Raw genomic sequence first — 17465 nt, 5'->3', positions numbered from 1 at the left:
ACGCTTGATCAAATGTCTTCTGAATGTGACACTGACTCTTGAGCGGCGCGGTGTTGTCCAGACAAGCCATTGGCGCAGAATGGCCGCCACAGGGAACAGAATGGCCGCTCAAGCGTGACTTGACTAAAGGTTTTTCTCAGCCGCTGTACTTGGAAGTGTTAGTGTGGGTGAGGGCAGTGCGAGCTGGGGCGATGCTCCAGAATGCACAGGGAGTGTGGAGGCGCACCATAAATCGGCCCTGTGTTCTCTGTAATGAGCGCAGATAGTGCAAGTATGCAGATGCTCTCTTCCACTTCATCAAACAGGAGGAGGAATATAAACACATCACAGTCATCAATCGCCCATTTCAATCTTCGAACACAAACATTTTATCCAGATTTCACTTTAGATATTTGGCACCGCGGGATTTTAATTAGAATTGTAATTTAAAGTTACAAAGCCCAAAGGACAGTTTCAAATAATGACCATCAATTCAACTTTTTCTGTGATAAATATGTTCTACTTGTTTATAAAAAGATTAAAAAAAAAACATGTCCCTTGTCCTTTTACAACCTCCACTAACTAGTCCAACAACTCAAAATGAGTCAGAGTTCAGTACAGCAAATAACCCTTCTGCTTTTATTTATGGGGATAACCTTGGATTTGTTCTGGAAGAGCAGAGATCCATTTGCTGCCAGTAAGCAACATTGTCTAGTCTGTGCTTATAAATTCCTTATCAAGTGTTTTACTCTTTTAAGGTGTAGCAGAGTGATGAAAATACAAAGTTTATCTCCCAAGTTCATCTACATTACACAGTCAATACTGCACCAGTTTCATGCAGACGAGCAGATGTCTTCTTATAAGAACACAGTCTTCTTTACACTTTTCTTTATTAGACAAGAATGCAAAAAGTGATCTGCACGAATAAATAATGACATTGAACATATTCTTAACTAAATCACACAAAATGGTTACATGGTGCTCTTGCATACAGTGATTTGTGGCGTGCAGGTTTTAAACAGTACAGGAAAGTTCATGAAGAATATTGACACAAAATATACACAAAACCTTATGTTACCATGACACAAAGCTCCTGTTCTTATGTAGACTTGATGTTCAGATGTAGATAAACCAAAGGACAGGACAAGATAACAAACCATTAGTATTTCAAAGGTCTTTATCATGATAACGCGGGCCACATATGATTGCTAGATGGTGTGATGTGATGGTTACGTCACTCTTTGTCTGCCTCTAAGGCCGGGGCCCCTGGGGCATCCTGAGAGAGCAGATCCCCCACACTGCCACAGAACAGCAGGGAGCGCATGGGCCACTTCTGTGAGAGAGACACCAGGTGACCACTGAACTGGTACTGTACATGTGTGCGTACGAAACCATAAAGCAAAAAAGACAGGTGGTTTCATACCTTCACTGGATGAAAGGATCCCCCCGAACGCGAGGGCAGCTGGGTCCCCTCCCGGTCCAGGGTCTCTGTCAGATAACCAATGTAGTTGGTAGCAAGAAGCAGAACGTCGAGTTTGGAGAGCTTGGTGTCTGGAGGCACAGACGGAAGAGCTGCCTGTGGAAACAATGTGTGTTTACAAGTGAACTGGGCTTTATTTATGTCCAACTGTCATGTATTTTACTGCTAACATGTCAAACAAACAATCTTAATATAATATCAACGGTCTGTTGTATACACAAATGTGGTTTAGTGTTTATGTGTGACCCAAAAGAGATTTTCTTTGTACGCTGTCTGTCCCAATAGAGTAATGCATGACCTGCAGGCTATGGAAGGCTTGTCTGAGATTCCGCACACGGCTCCTTTCACGGGCTGCATTTTCTGGAGAGTGCTGACTTCTCTGGGCCCGAAGCAGAGGCACTGAGCTGGACTGCCCCTGCTGAAGAGGCACAGAGACTTCAGGGACAAATTTCACGTGTACAGACTATGTGATGGTACAGAACCGACCAACAATCACAATGTCAAATCAAAATATGAAAACTCATCATTTTAGCCTATAGTTAGATAACATGAATGTAAGTAATAATATAAGCAATAATACATTTCAATATGTTTAATTCTGTGTGGGTACGTTTCACATGCCCCTTCATGTGACCCATGAAATGTCCATGTTGTAAGAGTGGTAGCTCACCCGTGTCTTGAGGCGCGGAGCCGGGCTGCTGTGTGCACTCTCTTGCCTCTGTGGATCCATGGTACAGTTGAGTCGGTGCTGCACAGACATGAGCGCTTCCAGAGGACTCACCGCCATCCGTGCTCTCCAAGTGCTGGCTCCAGATCACCACGGCCTTGAACCTGACAAGTTTTATATCCCTTAGTCTGAAGAGTGCATGTTTCAGATATTAGACTGGAGAGGAGTTGTGATTTGTTATGCTGAAAGACAAACTACCTTTTCCAAATGTAAAGTTAATATAATTTAGCTGAGTAGCTCCTGATCACAGTGCGCCCACGTGCATCTGCAGAGCCCATCTGCCTGTGTCTGTGAATGTTACCTTATCGGGTGAGGTAATGAGGGGTCCTTATCTCCCTGTGCCGGCGTCCCCATCCTCCCTGGCTGCACGGCTGCCAAGAGGAGCAAACAGCAAGTCGGCCTGAAGGGGGGTAGTCTCGGGGCACTGGGGGGGCTTGGGAAACATGTAGCTCAGCGAACATCTGGACCAAGTGGGAATAGAACATTTTGGGGCAGTGCGACACTGAGGCACTAAATAGATGCAACTGTCCTTGAAATGAGATAATGATCATGTGAGTCAAATACTGTTTGAAAACATTTTTTTTTTTATAATAATGACATAAATAACATTCTTACAAACATCTGGGCTAAGTCACAACTTTCTTAAAGTCATACATCTTTAATGCTGTAAGAATATATATATATATGATATACTTATTAAATAGTTTGTCCAGATTGGTAACGGTCTCAGATAACATGGCCTTGACCTGTGGGGTGCCCCAAGGTCAGTCCTGGGACCCCTTCTGTTCAAACTCTACATGCTGCCATTTGGTCAGTTGATACGCAGCAATATTGTGTCCTCTCACAATCATGCAGACGACACTCAGGTCTAAGTTTCACTGTCGGCAGGTGAATATGGACCAGTAGATTCACTGTCACTGAAAACTACTGTCTCCAGCTGAACTCAGACAAGACTGAAATCATCGTCTTTGGCCCACAGAAACAAAGAGAAAGTGTTAGCGGTCACCTCCAGAGTCTCGCTCTAAAACCTACAAACAAAGTTAGAAAACTGGGGCAAATAATGGAGCCAGACTTGAACTTTAACAGCCACATCAAATCAATAACATCAGCAGCTTTTTATCATGTGAAAAACACTGCCAAAATCAATAGTATAGTGTCCTTTTGATTTTATTTGATCTATCCATGCATTTCTCGCTGGTAGGTCTCAATTTCATCTCATTTTCTGCTGCAACCCCCATAATAACAACCGTTGGCATTTATAACCCACAAACACAAACAATAGGCTGTAGTATAGCCTTGTTTCTATTGATTGATTTCGTTTTCATAGATAGGCCTGGATAATTTAATTTGGAAGGCCGGCAAACAGTAAACTACATTCACCACAGCATTTGAAGGGTGTCAAGCCATATTTAGGACTGCCATACATTTCTATATTCGCCCTGACCCCCCAGGACCCCTTGAGATCATTTCACGACCCCCCAGGTTGAGAACCACTGGTTTAGACTACTGTAACGGCCTGCTCACTGGCCTCTCCAAACGAGCTGTAAAACAGCTGCAGTACATCCAGAACGCTGCTGCTCGGGTCCTGACTAGAACCAGGAAGTACCATCACATTAGTCCTGTTCTCAGGTCTCTGCACTGGCTCCTGTGGCTCAGAGAATATACTTTAAAGCAGCTCTGCTTGTGTACAAGTCTCTCCATGGCCTAGCATCAAAGTACATCTTGGACATGTTAGTGCCATATAAACCATCTTGTGACTTGCAAAAAGCTTGGTGAGCCACCTAGTGTAGGGTTGAAGCAACAGCCTGCAGAAGTGTAAAACACATCAGAACGTTAAGGATTATTTGGCATCTGTCAAGAAAAAAAATGATATGGAAGGTCATGGTCATTTATGGAAATATCTTCAAGAGAGAGTTATTTTAAAGGCAAGTGTCTGATGTAAGAAATTGCTGCATGAGCTTTCAGCTACAGCTCAGTATTTAAACCCATCTGATGCAGTGAGTGGCTTCTCATTTCTGAAACAACTATGTGGAGAGACAAATCCCATGGTCATGGAAAATATGTGTGCTTGAGAAAGGTCAACTCATTAGCATCAAGCAGAGAAAACATCTAAAGAGAAGCAGAAACTAATGTGCTCCAGATCTGAAGTGAGAGTGTTTGTGACGAGCTGGAGAAGGCTTTGTGCAGCGGTCACTCTCTCACATCAAGACAAGATCAACTGTGGAAAAGAGTTCAACACTGGATGGAAATAAATACTTGAATACTTGAAAACGTGTTTCCATGGGTAAAAACATGAATAAATGTTCCAATGTATTTGGGAGAGGGTTCTCGTTTTTACATTTGAAGATTACACATGGGACTCAATTTTTGAAAATATTACAAAAGTCCAGGATAAATTTTTGAAATACACAATTATTCATAGGCCTTGTGGCGTTGTATCGTTTCTCCCTGCATCACCCTGCCAATGCCACAGGTACTATATACTTACGCATGGTCTATGATTGTCTTTAGTTTTTTCTACATGGAGGAAAGTTTTGGACTTGCAGGGTTGGTTGCCATGGGACATGGGTGTCTGTTGGGGACAAAAAACTGAGCTAGTTTGGACTGGTGTTCAGACTGGTGCTGGACCGGTGTTCAGACTGGTGTTCAGACCGGTGTTCAGACTGGTGTTCAGACCGGTGTTCAAACTGGTGCTGGACCGGTGTTCAGACTGGTGTTGGTCGGTTTTGAAATGTGGTAGGAATTATAATTCATGGTGGCATGGTGAAAAAAAGTTGATTTGTAGTCAATACTTCTTTACGAGTGTGAGTGTTTTTAGTGTAAGAAAATAAATGAAGGAATATGAATAAAAACATCTGAATAAACAGCTTTGGAAATCTGCTAAGGATATAAAGTGTTACAGAGCTATTGAAGGGCTTTGGTACAAAAACTGTGCCACTATTCACCAAAACACATTCTGGCAAAGCCTGAGAACATTGAACAGTTAATATCAGAAACTGAAAAACGGGCAAAGATTTTCTTTTGCTGAAATGTTGAGTTTAAAGCATTTGGCTCATTAAAAGCAGCTTATGTTTGAACCAGCATTGGTTTGTTTGTCAGGACTACCAGCTTTATTAATCACACGCTACACAAAGTACAATGTGGATTTAGATATATTCATATAAAGATATTCAGCTTTAAATTCAGACACAATAAAAGGTAACTAACTTCTATCGTTACATACATAGAGCATAATACACTAGAGATAAATGATGTTCTAGTGACCAGCGATCTCCCAATCTTTAGCCTTTTACAAATGTTCTAGAAAGAATCAGACAGGTTTCTATACGACAACAAAACAAAGGAATGAACCATACACAGATTTTCAACACTCTCTCTATTCTGACTCTAAACTCACTTGGCCTTGATCTGACTCTCCACTATTTGAACAAACTGGTTGATATCTTCTGCCATCAACTGCGGCTCTTCCATTGCTGCGAAGTGTCCTCCTCGCGGCATGCGCGTGAAGCTCACCAGCCTCTTGTACTTCTGCCTCACCCACAGCTCCGGCGTGTGCATGAGCTCGCTGGGGAAGCAGGCGAAACCGGTCGGAACCACCACGGGGATTCTGAGGAGAAAAGTGGGTCCTTCATCAGTGTGATCCAGGACAACCCGCCCCGCCGCAGTCACGCCCCTGTCACTCACGTTGCATGTGGCTGGTTGAGGCCTTGCTTAAAGTTTTCCTTATAAAACCTCATGGAGGGGACGATGCAGCCTGAGGTCCAGTAGATCATGACATTAGTGAGCAGGTCGTCGAGAGAGAACTTCCTGCCCCAGAAGAAAGAAACAGAATATTGAGTGTATCCGAGCAACATCATGTCAATGTTTGTTGTGACATATTGTGATTCTTGGGTAAAGCTTTTTGAAGTTTCTGTACATGAAACTTCTAAACTTAAAACTGTATTCAAATGACTTTAGATGGAAGTGTTTGGATCAGATTTGGTGGAGAAAGCCCTGCAGGTGAACAAACTTTACTTCACCTGGTGAGACCTCCATCCTGTAGGTTTCTGAAGTCTTTGTTTGTCCAAGTGGAAAACTTCTCCAGAATGTAGGCAGCCAATCCGACGGGGGAGTCGTTGAGGGCCCGCCCTTCAAACACAGGAGCCTTCAGTATGTGCAGAAAGTCACACAACACACGGGAATCTAAGCCATAACACGTGGGCAGCCATTTAAGACCTTCTCATAATCCATGGATTTCAGATTGATGGACTATTAGAGGCCCGCTGCCATAGCGATTTAAAACAATACATTATATCTTTTGAATGAGAAGCTGAAATCCATGAACAGATGTGTGTCCAATACATGCTCCACCCCAAAAAAAATCATTAATTCAAGGGCTTATTAGGGTAAAATATTTATACTATTTGTTTTTAATGAAGAGTCTCTTGTTTAATTGAGTTAATAACAGCAAACTTGTACAAAAGTCTTTGATGATATACATGTTTAGGTAAAAATTAACCCAATGTATGATTGTTATGTTGCGTTCACAAAAGCCTTTGAAGTATTCATCAATAATCTTACCCACTGTGTCCGGCTTGGTAGCTTGGATGTGGAGGTAGCCCGTTTCCAGGAGGGGCTCCACCAGCTGTTTCTCCACAGCAGGGTAAAGGAGCTCCAAGTCCTCTGGAGTGAAGCTGAACAGTTTTGGGAAGTACTGTCCCAGTAACACGGAGAGAGTGAACAGCAGCCCCGGCTTTGAGGGCGGGGCAAAGTTCAAATGCAAGCCTGTAACTGTCCTGAAACAAAAAGAGTCTCTTCACCATTTTGAGTCCACAACATTGGGGCTTAGGCAGTGGAGGAGTGGACTCTCACCTCGGCTCCAGCTGAGCCATGTTGGTGGTGACTAACCAGCCCCAGTCGCCTCCGTGAGCATAGAAGTGACTGAAGCCCAGGCGCCTCATGAGTTTGTGAAAGATGCGGGCCGCGCACACCGAATCAAACCCTGCACGAAAACACAAGCGCCACATGAAAAGAAGCATTCACTTGGAACACGTTTGACGACACAGTACAAAAGTCGGGGCGGTTAAGATCGTTTTGTTTCATGCTAAGAGAGAAATCATCGTAGTGCTTTTTCTCAGTGGTACAGAAGCTGGAGGTATACGTACTCGCAGTAGCAGTACTCGCAGTACTCGCAGTAGCAGTACTCCCTCTGGACTGTGCCCGCCTCGCACACAGAGCTCACCTTTCCGATGCGGCGCCTCGGAGAAGCCGTACCCGGGAATGGAGGGACACACGAGCTCAAACACAAAGCCGTCCCGGGGCGGCTGCATCAACAGAGGGATGAGGCCGTAGAACTCATAGAAGGACCCGGGCCAGCCGTGGACCGCGATGAGAGGAACCACTTTTGTGCCCTCCGGAACCTCCTGAGGCTTCACGTGCACGTAGTGGACATCGAGACCTGCCGGAGAGAACACGCCACAATCTCAGAGCAGTGTGGATATTCAGTCGAGATCACGAGAGCGGCACCCACAGACCTTCGATGGTGGTTTTGAAATGAGGATACTGGTTTATTTTCTCCACTTGCTTCCTCCAGTCAAAGCCGTTTCTCCAATACGAGACGACTTCCTGCAGATGCTCCGAGTTGAAACCGTAGTTGAACTGGCTGTCGTGAAGCGAGGCCACCGGTCGTGTTTGGTCCATGCGACGGTGGAGATCCTGTGAGGAAAAGAGACATAAACAAACTGTATAATGTTCTCTAATCGAGCAGGTGGAGTGGGGTTAGTGTGGGGGAAGGTGGAGTGGGGTTAGTGTGGGGGCAGGTGGAGTGGGGTTAGTGTGGGGGCAGGTGGAGTGGGGTTAGTGTGGGGGCAGGTGGAGTGGGGTTAGTGTGGGGGAAGGTGGAGTGGGGTTAGTGTGGGGGCAGGTGGAGTGGGGTTAGTGTGGGGGCAGGTGGAGTGGGGTTAGTGTGGGGGAAGGTGGAGTGGGGTTAGTGTGGGGGAAGGTGGAGTGGGGTTAGTGTCGGGGCAGGTGGAGTGGGGTTAGTGTCGGGGCAGGTGGGTGGGTGAGGCAGGTGGGTGGGGTTAGTGTGGGGGCAGGTGGGTGGGTGAGGCAGGTGGGTGGGGTTAGTGTGGGGGCAGGTGGAGTGGGGTTAGTGTCGGGGCAGGTGGAGTGGGGTTAGTGTGGGGGAAGGTGGAGTGGGGTTAGTGTGGGGGAAGGTGGAGTGGGGTTAGTGTCGGGGCAGGTGGGTGGGTGAGGCAGGTGGGTGGGGTTAGTGTGGGGGCAGGTGGGTGGGTGAGGCAGGTGGGTGGGGTTAGTGTGGGGGCAGGTGGAGTGGGGTTAGTGTGGGGGCAGGTGGGTGGGTGAGGCAGGTGGGTGGGGTTAGTGTGGGGGCAGGTGGGTGGGTGAGGCAGGTGGGTGGGGTTAGTGTGGGGGCAGGTGGAGTGGGGTTAGTGTGGGGGCAGGTGGAGTGGGGTTAGTGTGGGGGAAGGTGGAGTGGGGTTAGTGTGGGGGCAGGTGGAGTGGGGTTAGTGTGGGGGCAGGTGGAGTGGGGTTAGTGTGGGGGAAGGTGGAGTGGGGTTAGTGTGGGGGAAGGTGGAGTGGGGTTAGTGTGGGGGAAGGTGGAGTGGGGTTAGTGTCGGGGCAGGTGGAGTGGGGTTAGTGTCGGGGCAGGTGGAGTGGGGTTAGTGTCGGGGCAGGTGGGTGGGTGAGGCAGGTGGGTGGGGTTAGTGTGGGGGCAGGTGGGTGGGTGAGGCAGGTGGGTGGGGTTAGTGTGGGGGCAGGTGGAGTGGGGTTAGTGTCGGGGCAGGTGGAGTGGGGTTAGTGTGGGGGAAGGTGGAGTGGGGTTAGTGTGGGGGAAGGTGGAGTGGGGTTAGTGTCGGGGCAGGTGGGTGGGTGAGGCAGGTGGGTGGGGTTAGTGTGGGGGCAGGTGGGTGGGTGAGGCAGGTGGGTGGGGTTAGTGTGGGGGCAGGTGGAGTGGGGTTAGTGTGGGGGCAGGTGGGTGGGTGAGGCAGGTGGGTGGGGTTAGTGTGGGGGCAGGTGGGTGGGTGAGGCAGGTGGGTGGGGTTAGTGTGGGGGCAGGTGGGTGGGTGAGGCAGGTGGGTGGGGTTAGTGTGGGGGCAGGTGGGTGGGTGAGGCAGGTGGGTGGGGTTAGTGTGGGGGCAGGTGGGTGGGTGAGGCAGGTGGGTGGGGTTAGTGTGGGGGCAGGTGGGTGGGTGAGGCAGGTGGGTGGGGTTAGTGTGGGGGCAGGTGGGTGGGTGAGGCAGGTGGGTGGGGTTAGTGTGGGGGCAGGTGGGTGGGTGAGGCAGGTGGGTGGGGTTAGTGTGGGGGCAGGTGGGTGGGTGAGGCAGGTGGGTGGGGTTAGTGTGGGGGCAGGTGGGTGGGTGAGGCAGGTGGGTGGGGTTAGTGTGGGGGCAGGTGGGTGGGTGAGGCAGGTGGGTGGGGTTAGTGTGGGGGCAGGTGGGTGGGTGAGGCAGGTGGGTGGAGTTAGTGTCAGGTGGAGTGGGGTTAGTGAGAGCAGATGATAAGACAAACCTCCAGCTCTGCGTCGCTGGTGCTTAGTTGAAACGGTCGTATTGTAGTGTCCTCCTGTCCCTCCAGTTGGTCTGTGACTCCCCACCAGCCGTCCTCTGTCTTCAGGACGTTTGGCTTTCTCCACTTGGTCAGCAAAAGGAGGAGAAGTGCTCCCACTATTGCAGCCAGCAGGACCTCCAGCAACATGATGACGACCTGGTGTTACCAAACAATACGTGCAGTTATACACAGACCGTTACCTCGATTCTGGAGCCCAGAAACTAGACTTCCTGTCTCTGCGAACACTAACATTGTTATTGTATATAAGTATATTAAGCCCTAACCCTAACCTTAACCTTAACCCTAACCCCTACTTCGTCTGGTTAAAACTAGTTTATGCCATGGATCTGTATTAGCAAGAGTGTAGCTAACTCATCCAAAAACAAACTAGACTGTGCAATCTATAAGTTTAAAATGTTTAAACCCGAAAAAATATTCGTTGGGTCAAAGCGGGAGTCAAATTCAGGACAGAAAATGTCTCCAGAATCGGGGTAACGGTCTGGGTAAAACCGCATGGTTTAAAACTAGATCAAAGGTGAAAAACACGGCGTCGCCAGTGGGTTGCAGTTCATCACACCACAAGTATTAGACTACACACCACAAGTATTAGACTACACACCACAAGTATTAGACTACACACCACAAGTATTAGACTACACACCACAAGTATTAGACTACACACCACAAGTATTAGACTACACACCACAAGTATAAGACTACTCACCACAAGTATAAGACTACTCACCACAAGTATTAGACTACACACCACAAGTATTAGACTACACACCACAAGTATAAGACTACACACCACAAGTATTAGACTACACACCACAAGTATTAGACTACACACCACAAGTATTAGACTACACACCACAAGTATAAGACTACTCACCACAAGTATTAGACTACACACCACAAGTATTAGACTACACACCACAAGTATAAGACTACTCACCACAAGTATTAGACTACTCACCACAAGTATTAGACTACACACCACAAGTATAAGACTACTCACCACAAGTATTAGACTACACACCACAAGTATAAGACTACACACCACAAGTATTAGACTACACACCACAAGTATAAGACTACTCACCACAAGTATTAGACTACACGCCACAAGTATTAGACTACACACCACAAGTATTAGACTACACACCACAAGTATTAGACTACACACCACAAGTATTAGACTACACACCACAAGTATTAGACTACACACCACAAGTATTAGACTACACGCCACAAGTATTAGACTACACACCACAAGTATTAGACTACACACCACAAGTATTAGACTACACACCACAAGTATTAGACTACACACCACAAGTATTAGACTACACACAATACGCTCGTGGACGGAGCGCGCAGGCTCACGTCCCTCGCGCGGGGATTATGGCTCCATATACACAAGTCCCAGGCCACTGCAGGAAACGTCACAATGTACATGCGCTTATGAGAACAACAGAGACGTGTCTTACCCGCTGTCCTCTCCGCTGTCCTCGGCCTGACGGTCCACGGAGCAGCCTCACGGAGCACTGCAGCTAGGCCAAAAGTCCACTTGGGGCGGAGTAATGTCCACGGAAGTGACACTGGCCCACACTATGGAGCTACACTAAAGAGCTACACCATGGAGCTACTGTATTATCACAGGAGTGACACAGGCCCACCATGGAGCTACTGTATTATCACAGGAGTGACACAAGCCCACACCATGGAGCTACTGTATTATCACAGGAGTGACACAAGCCCACACCATGGAGCTACTGTATTATCACAGGAGTGACACAAGCCCATACCATGGAGCTACTGTATTATCACAGGAGTGACACAAGCCCATACCATGGAGCTACTGTATTATCACAGGAGTGACACAAGCCCACCATGGAGCTACTGTATTATCACAAGAGTGACACAGGCCCACCATGGAGCTACTGTATTATCACAGGAGTGACACAGGCCCACCATGGAGCTACTGTATTATCACAGGAGTGACACAGGCCCACCATGGAGCTACTGTATTATCACAGGAGTGACACAAGCCCATACCATGGAGCTACTGTATTATCACAGGAGTGACACAAGCCCACACCATGGAGCTACTGTATTATCACAGGAGTGACACAAGCCCATACCATGGAGCTACTGTATTATCACAGGACACAAGCCCATACCATGGAGCTACTGTATTATCACAGGAGTGACACAAGCCCATACCATGGAGCTACTGTATTATCACAGGAGTGACACAGGCCCACCATGGAGCTACTGTATTATCACAGGAGTGACACAGGCCCACCATGGAGCTACTGTATTATCACAGGAGTGACACAAGCCCATACCATGGAGCTACTGTATTATCACATTTCTTTGCCCAGGAAAGTTTGTAACCATTTATTTTTGCCAGTACTAAGTCACGTGGCTAAAGTTGAGTTTGTTACTTTGAAACAGTAAGAGAGAAGAATCTGGGGAAACAAAGACGTTCTCTAAATAATTGATCGATTATATAAGTATAATTTTCAATTCACATGATCAAATTGCCAGGACAAACATTTACATAAACCATTTTCTAAGAACCAAAAATATTATAAAAACTCAATATCTGGATTTATGCAAGATATTACTCACAAGTACAATTTTATTCAAAACAGACCTCTGAAAGCTGACATTATCCTAATAAGCATCAGTTTATTTTTGTATTTTAAAAAAAATATTCCAAGTTGAATTCACACCTTCAAGAACCATATCATTAAAAACGTTTTATAATATTGATTTTACTGATGAATCCAGATGGGTGTAAAAACTCTGGCTCAGAGGCTTCATGCAGCCAGAAGATCAGGTGACCTCGGATACAAGCGGTAAATTTCCCTTTTTTCTTTGTCCGTCAGTCATTTAAATTATGATTTGACCCTAACGAAGAGCAGAAGTGTGTGTTTTAATAATACATGGTGTCAACAGGGTCATTTAGTCCAGGTGACGTCTGAGAGGCTGAAGAGGTGGACTCTGTGGCTCATTTAAACTCTCATTTTATACAAGCATTAAATGAATCTATGAATGTATGAAAATAATGACTCTCAAACACTCCTAAAGTTGAGTTAGTTTCTTACATTGCTCATTTGCCTCTTTGGTGCTGGTGAGCTGCAGCCACAGCTGCCTTGAGGTAAATGGCTGCCCATCTGTACTTGAAGCTTCTGTGACTCCAGCACTCACAAAACACATGCTAAGCAAACCTTTAAGTGTCTTGCCAAAGGACACTGGCAGTAATTTCATGTCAAAATAAATAAAACTCAAGTGTCTTGCAACAAACGTGAGATAAAACATTTATTTTATGCATTTCTCTGTTAAAGAAACTGGGTTTGTCATATCTGAAATAACAGCCACATTTCTTTATGTGGCATAAGTCCATAAAAAAAGTTTACCTCTTGCTCCTTTAATGACCCATCACGATATATAGACTCATTCGAGTAGTTTCAGAAGAACGCTCTAGTTTAAAAAGTAAAAAACAAAAGAAGTGTGGGCCACACAACTTGGGCTCTGAGGAGTTGCCCAGGTCACCGTTTGAGCAGAGTCCAGACCTTCAGACCCAGAGCATCTCAGTCAGTCTCCATGGCACTGTGAGTCTCCTTGGAAACCATCAATCTCATCAGTTTTCCATGGAGCTTCTCGATCTTCTTCACGTCCTGGGCTTGGTCCGTTTTGTACTGCAAACACTATTAAATGTAGAAAGCCAGACTGGAATGAGCAGCTCAGAGAACACGTTTATTACAGTGTGCTGCCCGATTAATCTAAAGGAGCCATTTCATTAACTAGCCTACCACTTCAGATAGTTTGATTATATATTTCAGGTGTATGGGTTTCCATAGATAAAGCTCAATGAGCTATTGATTTTTTGAAATAAATATATGTTTTAAGAGCTGTCTGTCTGTCTGTCTGTCTGTCTGTCTGTCTGTCTGTCTGTCTGTCTGTCTGTCTGTCTGTCTGTCTGTCTGTCTGTCTGTCTGTCTGTCTGTCTGTCTGTCTGTCTGTCTGTCACTGGTTCAGTGTGTGGACCCTCGGCCCTGGTTCAGTGTGTGTGGACCCTCGGCCCTGGTTCAGTGTGTGTGTACCCTCGGCCCTGGTTCAGTGTGTGTGTGTACCCTCGGCCCTGGTTCAGTGTGTGTGTGTGTGTACCCTCGGCCCTGGTTCAGTGTGTGTGTGTGTGTACCCTCGGCCCTGGTTCAGTGTGTGTGTGTGTACCCTCGGCCCTGGTTCAGTGTGTGTGTACCCTCGGCCCTAGTTCAGTGTGTTGTGTGTGTACCCTCGGCCCTAGTTCAGTGTGTGTGTGTGTACCCTCGGCCCTGGTTCAGTGTGTGTGTGTGTGTGTGTGTGTGTGGACCCTCGGCCCTGGTTCAGTGTGTGTGTGTGTGCCTCTGTATCTGCTGCGTTGTATCAATGAAATTTCCCCATGTGTGGACAATAAAGGATTATCTTATCTTACCCTCGGCCCTGGTTCAGTGTGTGTGTGTGTGTACCCTCGGCCCTGGTTCAGTGTGTGTGTGTGTGTGTACCCTCGGCCCTGGTTCAGTGTGTGTGTACCCTCGGCCCTGGCTCAGTGTGTGTGTGTACCCTCGGCCCTGGCTCAGTGTGTGTGTACCCTCGGCCCTGGCTCAGTGTGTGTGTGTGTGTACCCTCGGCCCTGGTTCAGTGTGTGTGTACCCTCGGCCCTGGTTCAGTGTGTGTGTGTACCCTCGGCCCTGGTTCAGTGTGTGTGTGTACCCTCGGCCCTGGTTCAGTGTGTGTGTGTACCCTCGGCCCTGGTTCAGTGTGTGTGTGTACCCTCGGCCCTGGTTCAGTGTGTGTGTGTGTGTGTGTGGACCCTCGGCCCTGGTTCAGTGTGTGTGTGTACCCTCGGCCCTGGTTCAGTGTGTGTGTGTACCCTCGGCCCTGGTTCAGTGTGTGTGTGTGTGTGTGGACCCTCGGCCCTGGTTCAGTGTGTGTGTGGACCCTCGGCCCTGGTTCAGTGTGTGTGTGTGTGTGTGCCTCTGTATCTGCTGCGTTGTATCAATGAAATTTCCCCATGTGTGGACAATAAAGGATTATCTTATCTTATCTTACCCTCGGCCCTGGTTCAGTGTGTGTGTGTACCCTCGGCCCTGGTTCAGTGTGTGTGTGTGTGTGTGTACCCTCGGCCCTGGCTCAGTGTGTGTGTACCCTCGGCCCTGGCTCAGTGTGTGTGTACCCTCGGCCCTGGCTCAGTGTGTGTGTACCCTCGGCCCTGGTTCAGTGTGTGTGTGTGTGTGTACCCTCGGCCCTGGTTCAGTGTGTGTGTGTACCCTCGGCCCTGGTTCTCTGTGTGTGCGCCCACGGCCCTGGATCTGTGCCCCCCCCCCCGTGTCTGGACACTCACCACTGCATTGTCCGTGACTTTAATGCAAAGATTTCCATCGCAGTGTCGGTATTTGAGAACCACTCGGACCTGAAGCAGAAACAAACACTTCACTTCAGAAACACTCAAGGGCTAACGTTAGCTAGTGGGCTACGTGCAGATGAGTACATTTTTGACAATCAAATACAAATAAATCGAACCTTCATAGGATCTGTCAGATATAATTTTTCTGCTGCCCGTGCGAACTCCTCCCACGTTTGAAAATAAGGCATTTTGGAGCAGTCCTCCGTGACTAGCAGGAGAAGCCGCTCACAAGCTTGGTTAGCTTAAGCTAGCTCCGAAAGAACACATCAGCAACGTGCACTCAGCCAATCACAGCCGCGCGCCCACTTCTTCGAGACTTAATATGGGTGGATACATAATGTCGAGAAGCGCACTACTGCCACCTGCGGGATCGGAGTTTAACAGTTCACGCACCGCTGCCACAAAAACTATCCTAAACTTAAATTATAGATACATTTTAAGTTTAACCGAATGGATTTCAGCATGGGAGCAACCCAATTGAGAGACTTTTGTGAGACGCAATCTGTTCTGACAGTGATATGTTTCTTGATTACCACAAGACCAAATGAAATCTTAATCAAATTGGCCACCATAAAGGCAAGGCAAGGCAAGACAAGTTTATTTGTAGAGCACATTTCATACACAAGGCAATTCAAAGTGCTTCACACAGCAGGAAAATGCATTCAAATGACAAAGAAATTACAGAAACAGAAATACAATGAAATTAACTAAATTAAAAATGATCAATCCAACTGATTGTCTAAACTAATAAAATCACAAACAAAAGAGAAGAGTGCAAAGAAAAAATCCTTTCAGTCATATGCGCAGCTAAACAAAACTGTTTTTAGCTTAGATTTGAACATTGTCAGAGTAGAAGCCTGTCTCACATCTTCAGAAAGACTGTTCCAGATTTTAGCTGCATAAAACTGAAACGCAGATTCCCCATGTTTTGTCCTGACTCTGGGCACCAGCAGAAGGCCGGTCCATGTTTAGTCCTGACTCTGGGCACCAGCAGGAGGCAGGTCCCTGAGGTCCTCAGAGTCCGAGATGGTTCATATGGCACTAACATATCCAAGATGTACTTTGGTCCTAGGCCATGGAGAGACTTGTACACAAGCAGAGCTGCTTTAAAGTCTATTCTCTGAGCCACAGGAGCCAGTGCAGAGACCTGAGAACAGGACTAATGTGATGGTACTTCCTGGTTCTAGTCAGGACCCGAGCAGCAGCGTTCTGGATGTACTGCAGCTGTTTTACAGCTCGTTTGGAGAGGCCAGTGAGCAGGCCGTTACAGTAGTCTAATCTACTGGAGACAAACGCATGGATAAGTCTCTCTAAATCTGGTTTTGACACTATATTTTTGATTTTGGCAATGTTTTTTAGATGGTAAAAAGCTGCTGATGTTATTGATTTGACGTGGCTGTTAAAGTTCAAGTCTGAGTCCATTATTACCCCCAGATTTCTAATTTGGTTTGTAGGTTTTAGAGCGAGACTCTGGAGGTGACCGGTAACACTTTCTCTTTGTTTCTGTGGGCCAAAAACGATTATTTCAGTCTTGTCTGAGTTCAGCTGGAGAAAGTTGTTTTGCATCCACAAACTGATCTGTTGGATGCAGTGACAGAGTGAATCTACTGGTCCATAGTCACCTGCCGATAGTGAAACATAGATCTGACTCGTCTGCATAATTGTGATAGGACACATTTTCACTGCGTATCAGCTGACCTAACGGCAGCATGTAGAGGTTGAACAGAAGGGGACCCAGGACTGACCCTTGGGGCACTCCACAGGTCAGGGTCATGTGGTCTGAGACACAGCTACCAATTTCAACAAAGTACTTCCTGTCTTCCAGATAGGACCTTAACCAGTTTAGGGCAGTGCCAGTGATGCCCACCCAGTCCTCTAGTCTCTGTAAGAGGATCCCATGATCGACAGTGTCAAAAGCAGCACTCAGATCCAACAGAATTAAGACTGAGGCTTTGCCCGTGTCAGTGTTCAGGCGGATGTCATTTGTCACCTTGACAAGAGCAGTCTCAGTGCTGTGATGAGGTCTAAAACCTGACTGAAAAACATCAAATGAGTTGTTTATTAAGAGGAAATCTGTGAACTGTTGGTAAACAACCTTTTCAAGGACTTTGCCCCAAAATGGCAGATTAGAGATGGGCCGGTAATGACTCAGTACTGCGGCATCAAGACTGCTCTTCTTTAGGAGAGGCTTTATGACCGCAGTTTTCAAAGACATTGGGAATGTTCCAGATTGAAGCGACATGTTGACTATGTGAGTGAATGGTGCTAACAAA

General features: G+C 47.0%; 3 protein-coding genes across 6 annotated transcripts; all 3 read right to left on the bottom strand.

Moving 5' to 3' along the window:
* Positions 1-966: 966 nt before the first annotated feature.
* LOC140359392 (transcription factor 23-like) lies at positions 967-2740 on the bottom strand. Of its 4 annotated transcripts, none has more exons than XM_072444321.1 (5): positions 2385-2498; positions 2130-2290; positions 1758-1877; positions 1403-1555; positions 967-1312 (listed from the first exon to the last, which is right to left on the bottom strand). In XM_072444321.1, exons 2-5 carry the CDS (start codon positions 2244-2246, stop codon positions 1214-1216), a joined length of 489 nt encoding a protein of 162 aa, XP_072300422.1. In that variant the 5' UTR covers positions 2247-2290; positions 2385-2498; the 3' UTR covers positions 967-1213. The 4 variants fall into 4 exon arrangements, with proteins under 4 accessions (XP_072300422.1, XP_072300413.1, XP_072300405.1 ...); XM_072444312.1 differs by having other exon boundaries at positions 968-1312; positions 2130-2314; positions 2488-2740; XM_072444304.1 differs by having other exon boundaries at positions 968-1312; positions 2488-2740.
* A 2835-nt stretch (positions 2741-5575) lies between these two features.
* On the bottom strand, positions 5576-9890 carry ephx1 (epoxide hydrolase 1, microsomal (xenobiotic)). Its single transcript, XM_072444185.1, has 8 exons — positions 9696-9890; positions 7700-7880; positions 7408-7623; positions 7038-7167; positions 6747-6961; positions 6206-6314; positions 5871-5993; positions 5576-5793 (listed from the first exon to the last, which is right to left on the bottom strand). Exons 1-8 carry the CDS (start codon positions 9879-9881, stop codon positions 5580-5582), a joined length of 1374 nt encoding a protein of 457 aa, XP_072300286.1. The 5' UTR covers positions 9882-9890; the 3' UTR covers positions 5576-5579.
* Positions 9891-13051: 3161 nt separating this feature from the next.
* Positions 13052-15443, bottom strand: srp9 (signal recognition particle 9). The gene is made up of 3 exons (XM_072444359.1): positions 15309-15443; positions 15130-15198; positions 13052-13453 (listed from the first exon to the last, which is right to left on the bottom strand). The coding sequence occupies exons 1-3, from the start codon at positions 15378-15380 to the stop codon at positions 13337-13339; spliced, it is 258 nt and encodes an 85-aa protein (XP_072300460.1). The 5' UTR covers positions 15381-15443; the 3' UTR covers positions 13052-13336.
* Positions 15444-17465: the final 2022 nt, after the last annotated feature.

Source organism: Eucyclogobius newberryi, unplaced genomic scaffold (assembly GCF_026437365.1).
Source record: "Eucyclogobius newberryi isolate DKJ021-1_F unplaced genomic scaffold, fEucNew1.0.hap1 SCAF_1, whole genome shotgun sequence".
Classification (NCBI taxonomy): domain Eukaryota; kingdom Metazoa; phylum Chordata; class Actinopteri; order Gobiiformes; family Gobiidae; genus Eucyclogobius; species Eucyclogobius newberryi.
This window is presented reverse-complemented; position numbering and strand designations above follow the sequence as displayed.

What these genes read in the sequence shown, in the direction of transcription:
- LOC140359392 (XM_072444312.1), bottom strand. Translation starts at nt 2,246, where the DNA reads ATGGCGGTGAGTCCTCTGGAAGCGCTCATGTCTGTGCAGCACCGACTC. An exon ending in CTCCGCGCCTCAAGACACGG is followed by an intron (nt 1,878 to 2,129) that starts GTGAGCTACCAC and finishes GTGCCTCTTCAG; the next exon opens with CAGGGGCAGTCCAGCTCAGT. An exon ending in AAGCCTTCCATAGCCTGCAG is followed by an intron (nt 1,556 to 1,757) that starts GTCATGCATTAC and finishes TTGTTTCCACAG; the next exon opens with GCAGCTCTTCCGTCTGTGCC.
- ephx1 (XM_072444185.1), bottom strand. Translation starts at nt 9,881, where the DNA reads ATGTTGCTGGAGGTCCTGCTGGCTGCAATAGTGGGAGCACTTCTCCTC. An exon ending in CCAGCGACGCAGAGCTGGAG is followed by an intron (nt 7,881 to 9,695) that starts GTTTGTCTTATC and finishes TTTTCCTCACAG; the next exon opens with GATCTCCACCGTCGCATGGA. An exon ending in CTCAACCAGCCACATGCAAC is followed by an intron (nt 5,794 to 5,870) that starts GTGAGTGACAGG and finishes TTTTCTCCTCAG; the next exon opens with AATCCCCGTGGTGGTTCCGA.
- srp9 (XM_072444359.1), bottom strand. Translation starts at nt 15,380, where the DNA reads ATGCCTTATTTTCAAACGTGGGAGGAGTTCGCACGGGCAGCAGAAAAA. An exon ending in ATCTGACAGATCCTATGAAG is followed by an intron (nt 15,199 to 15,308) that starts GTTCGATTTATT and finishes TTTCTGCTTCAG; the next exon opens with GTCCGAGTGGTTCTCAAATA. An exon ending in AAGTCACGGACAATGCAGTG is followed by an intron (nt 13,454 to 15,129) that starts GTGAGTGTCCAG and finishes TACATTTAATAG; the next exon opens with TGTTTGCAGTACAAAACGGA.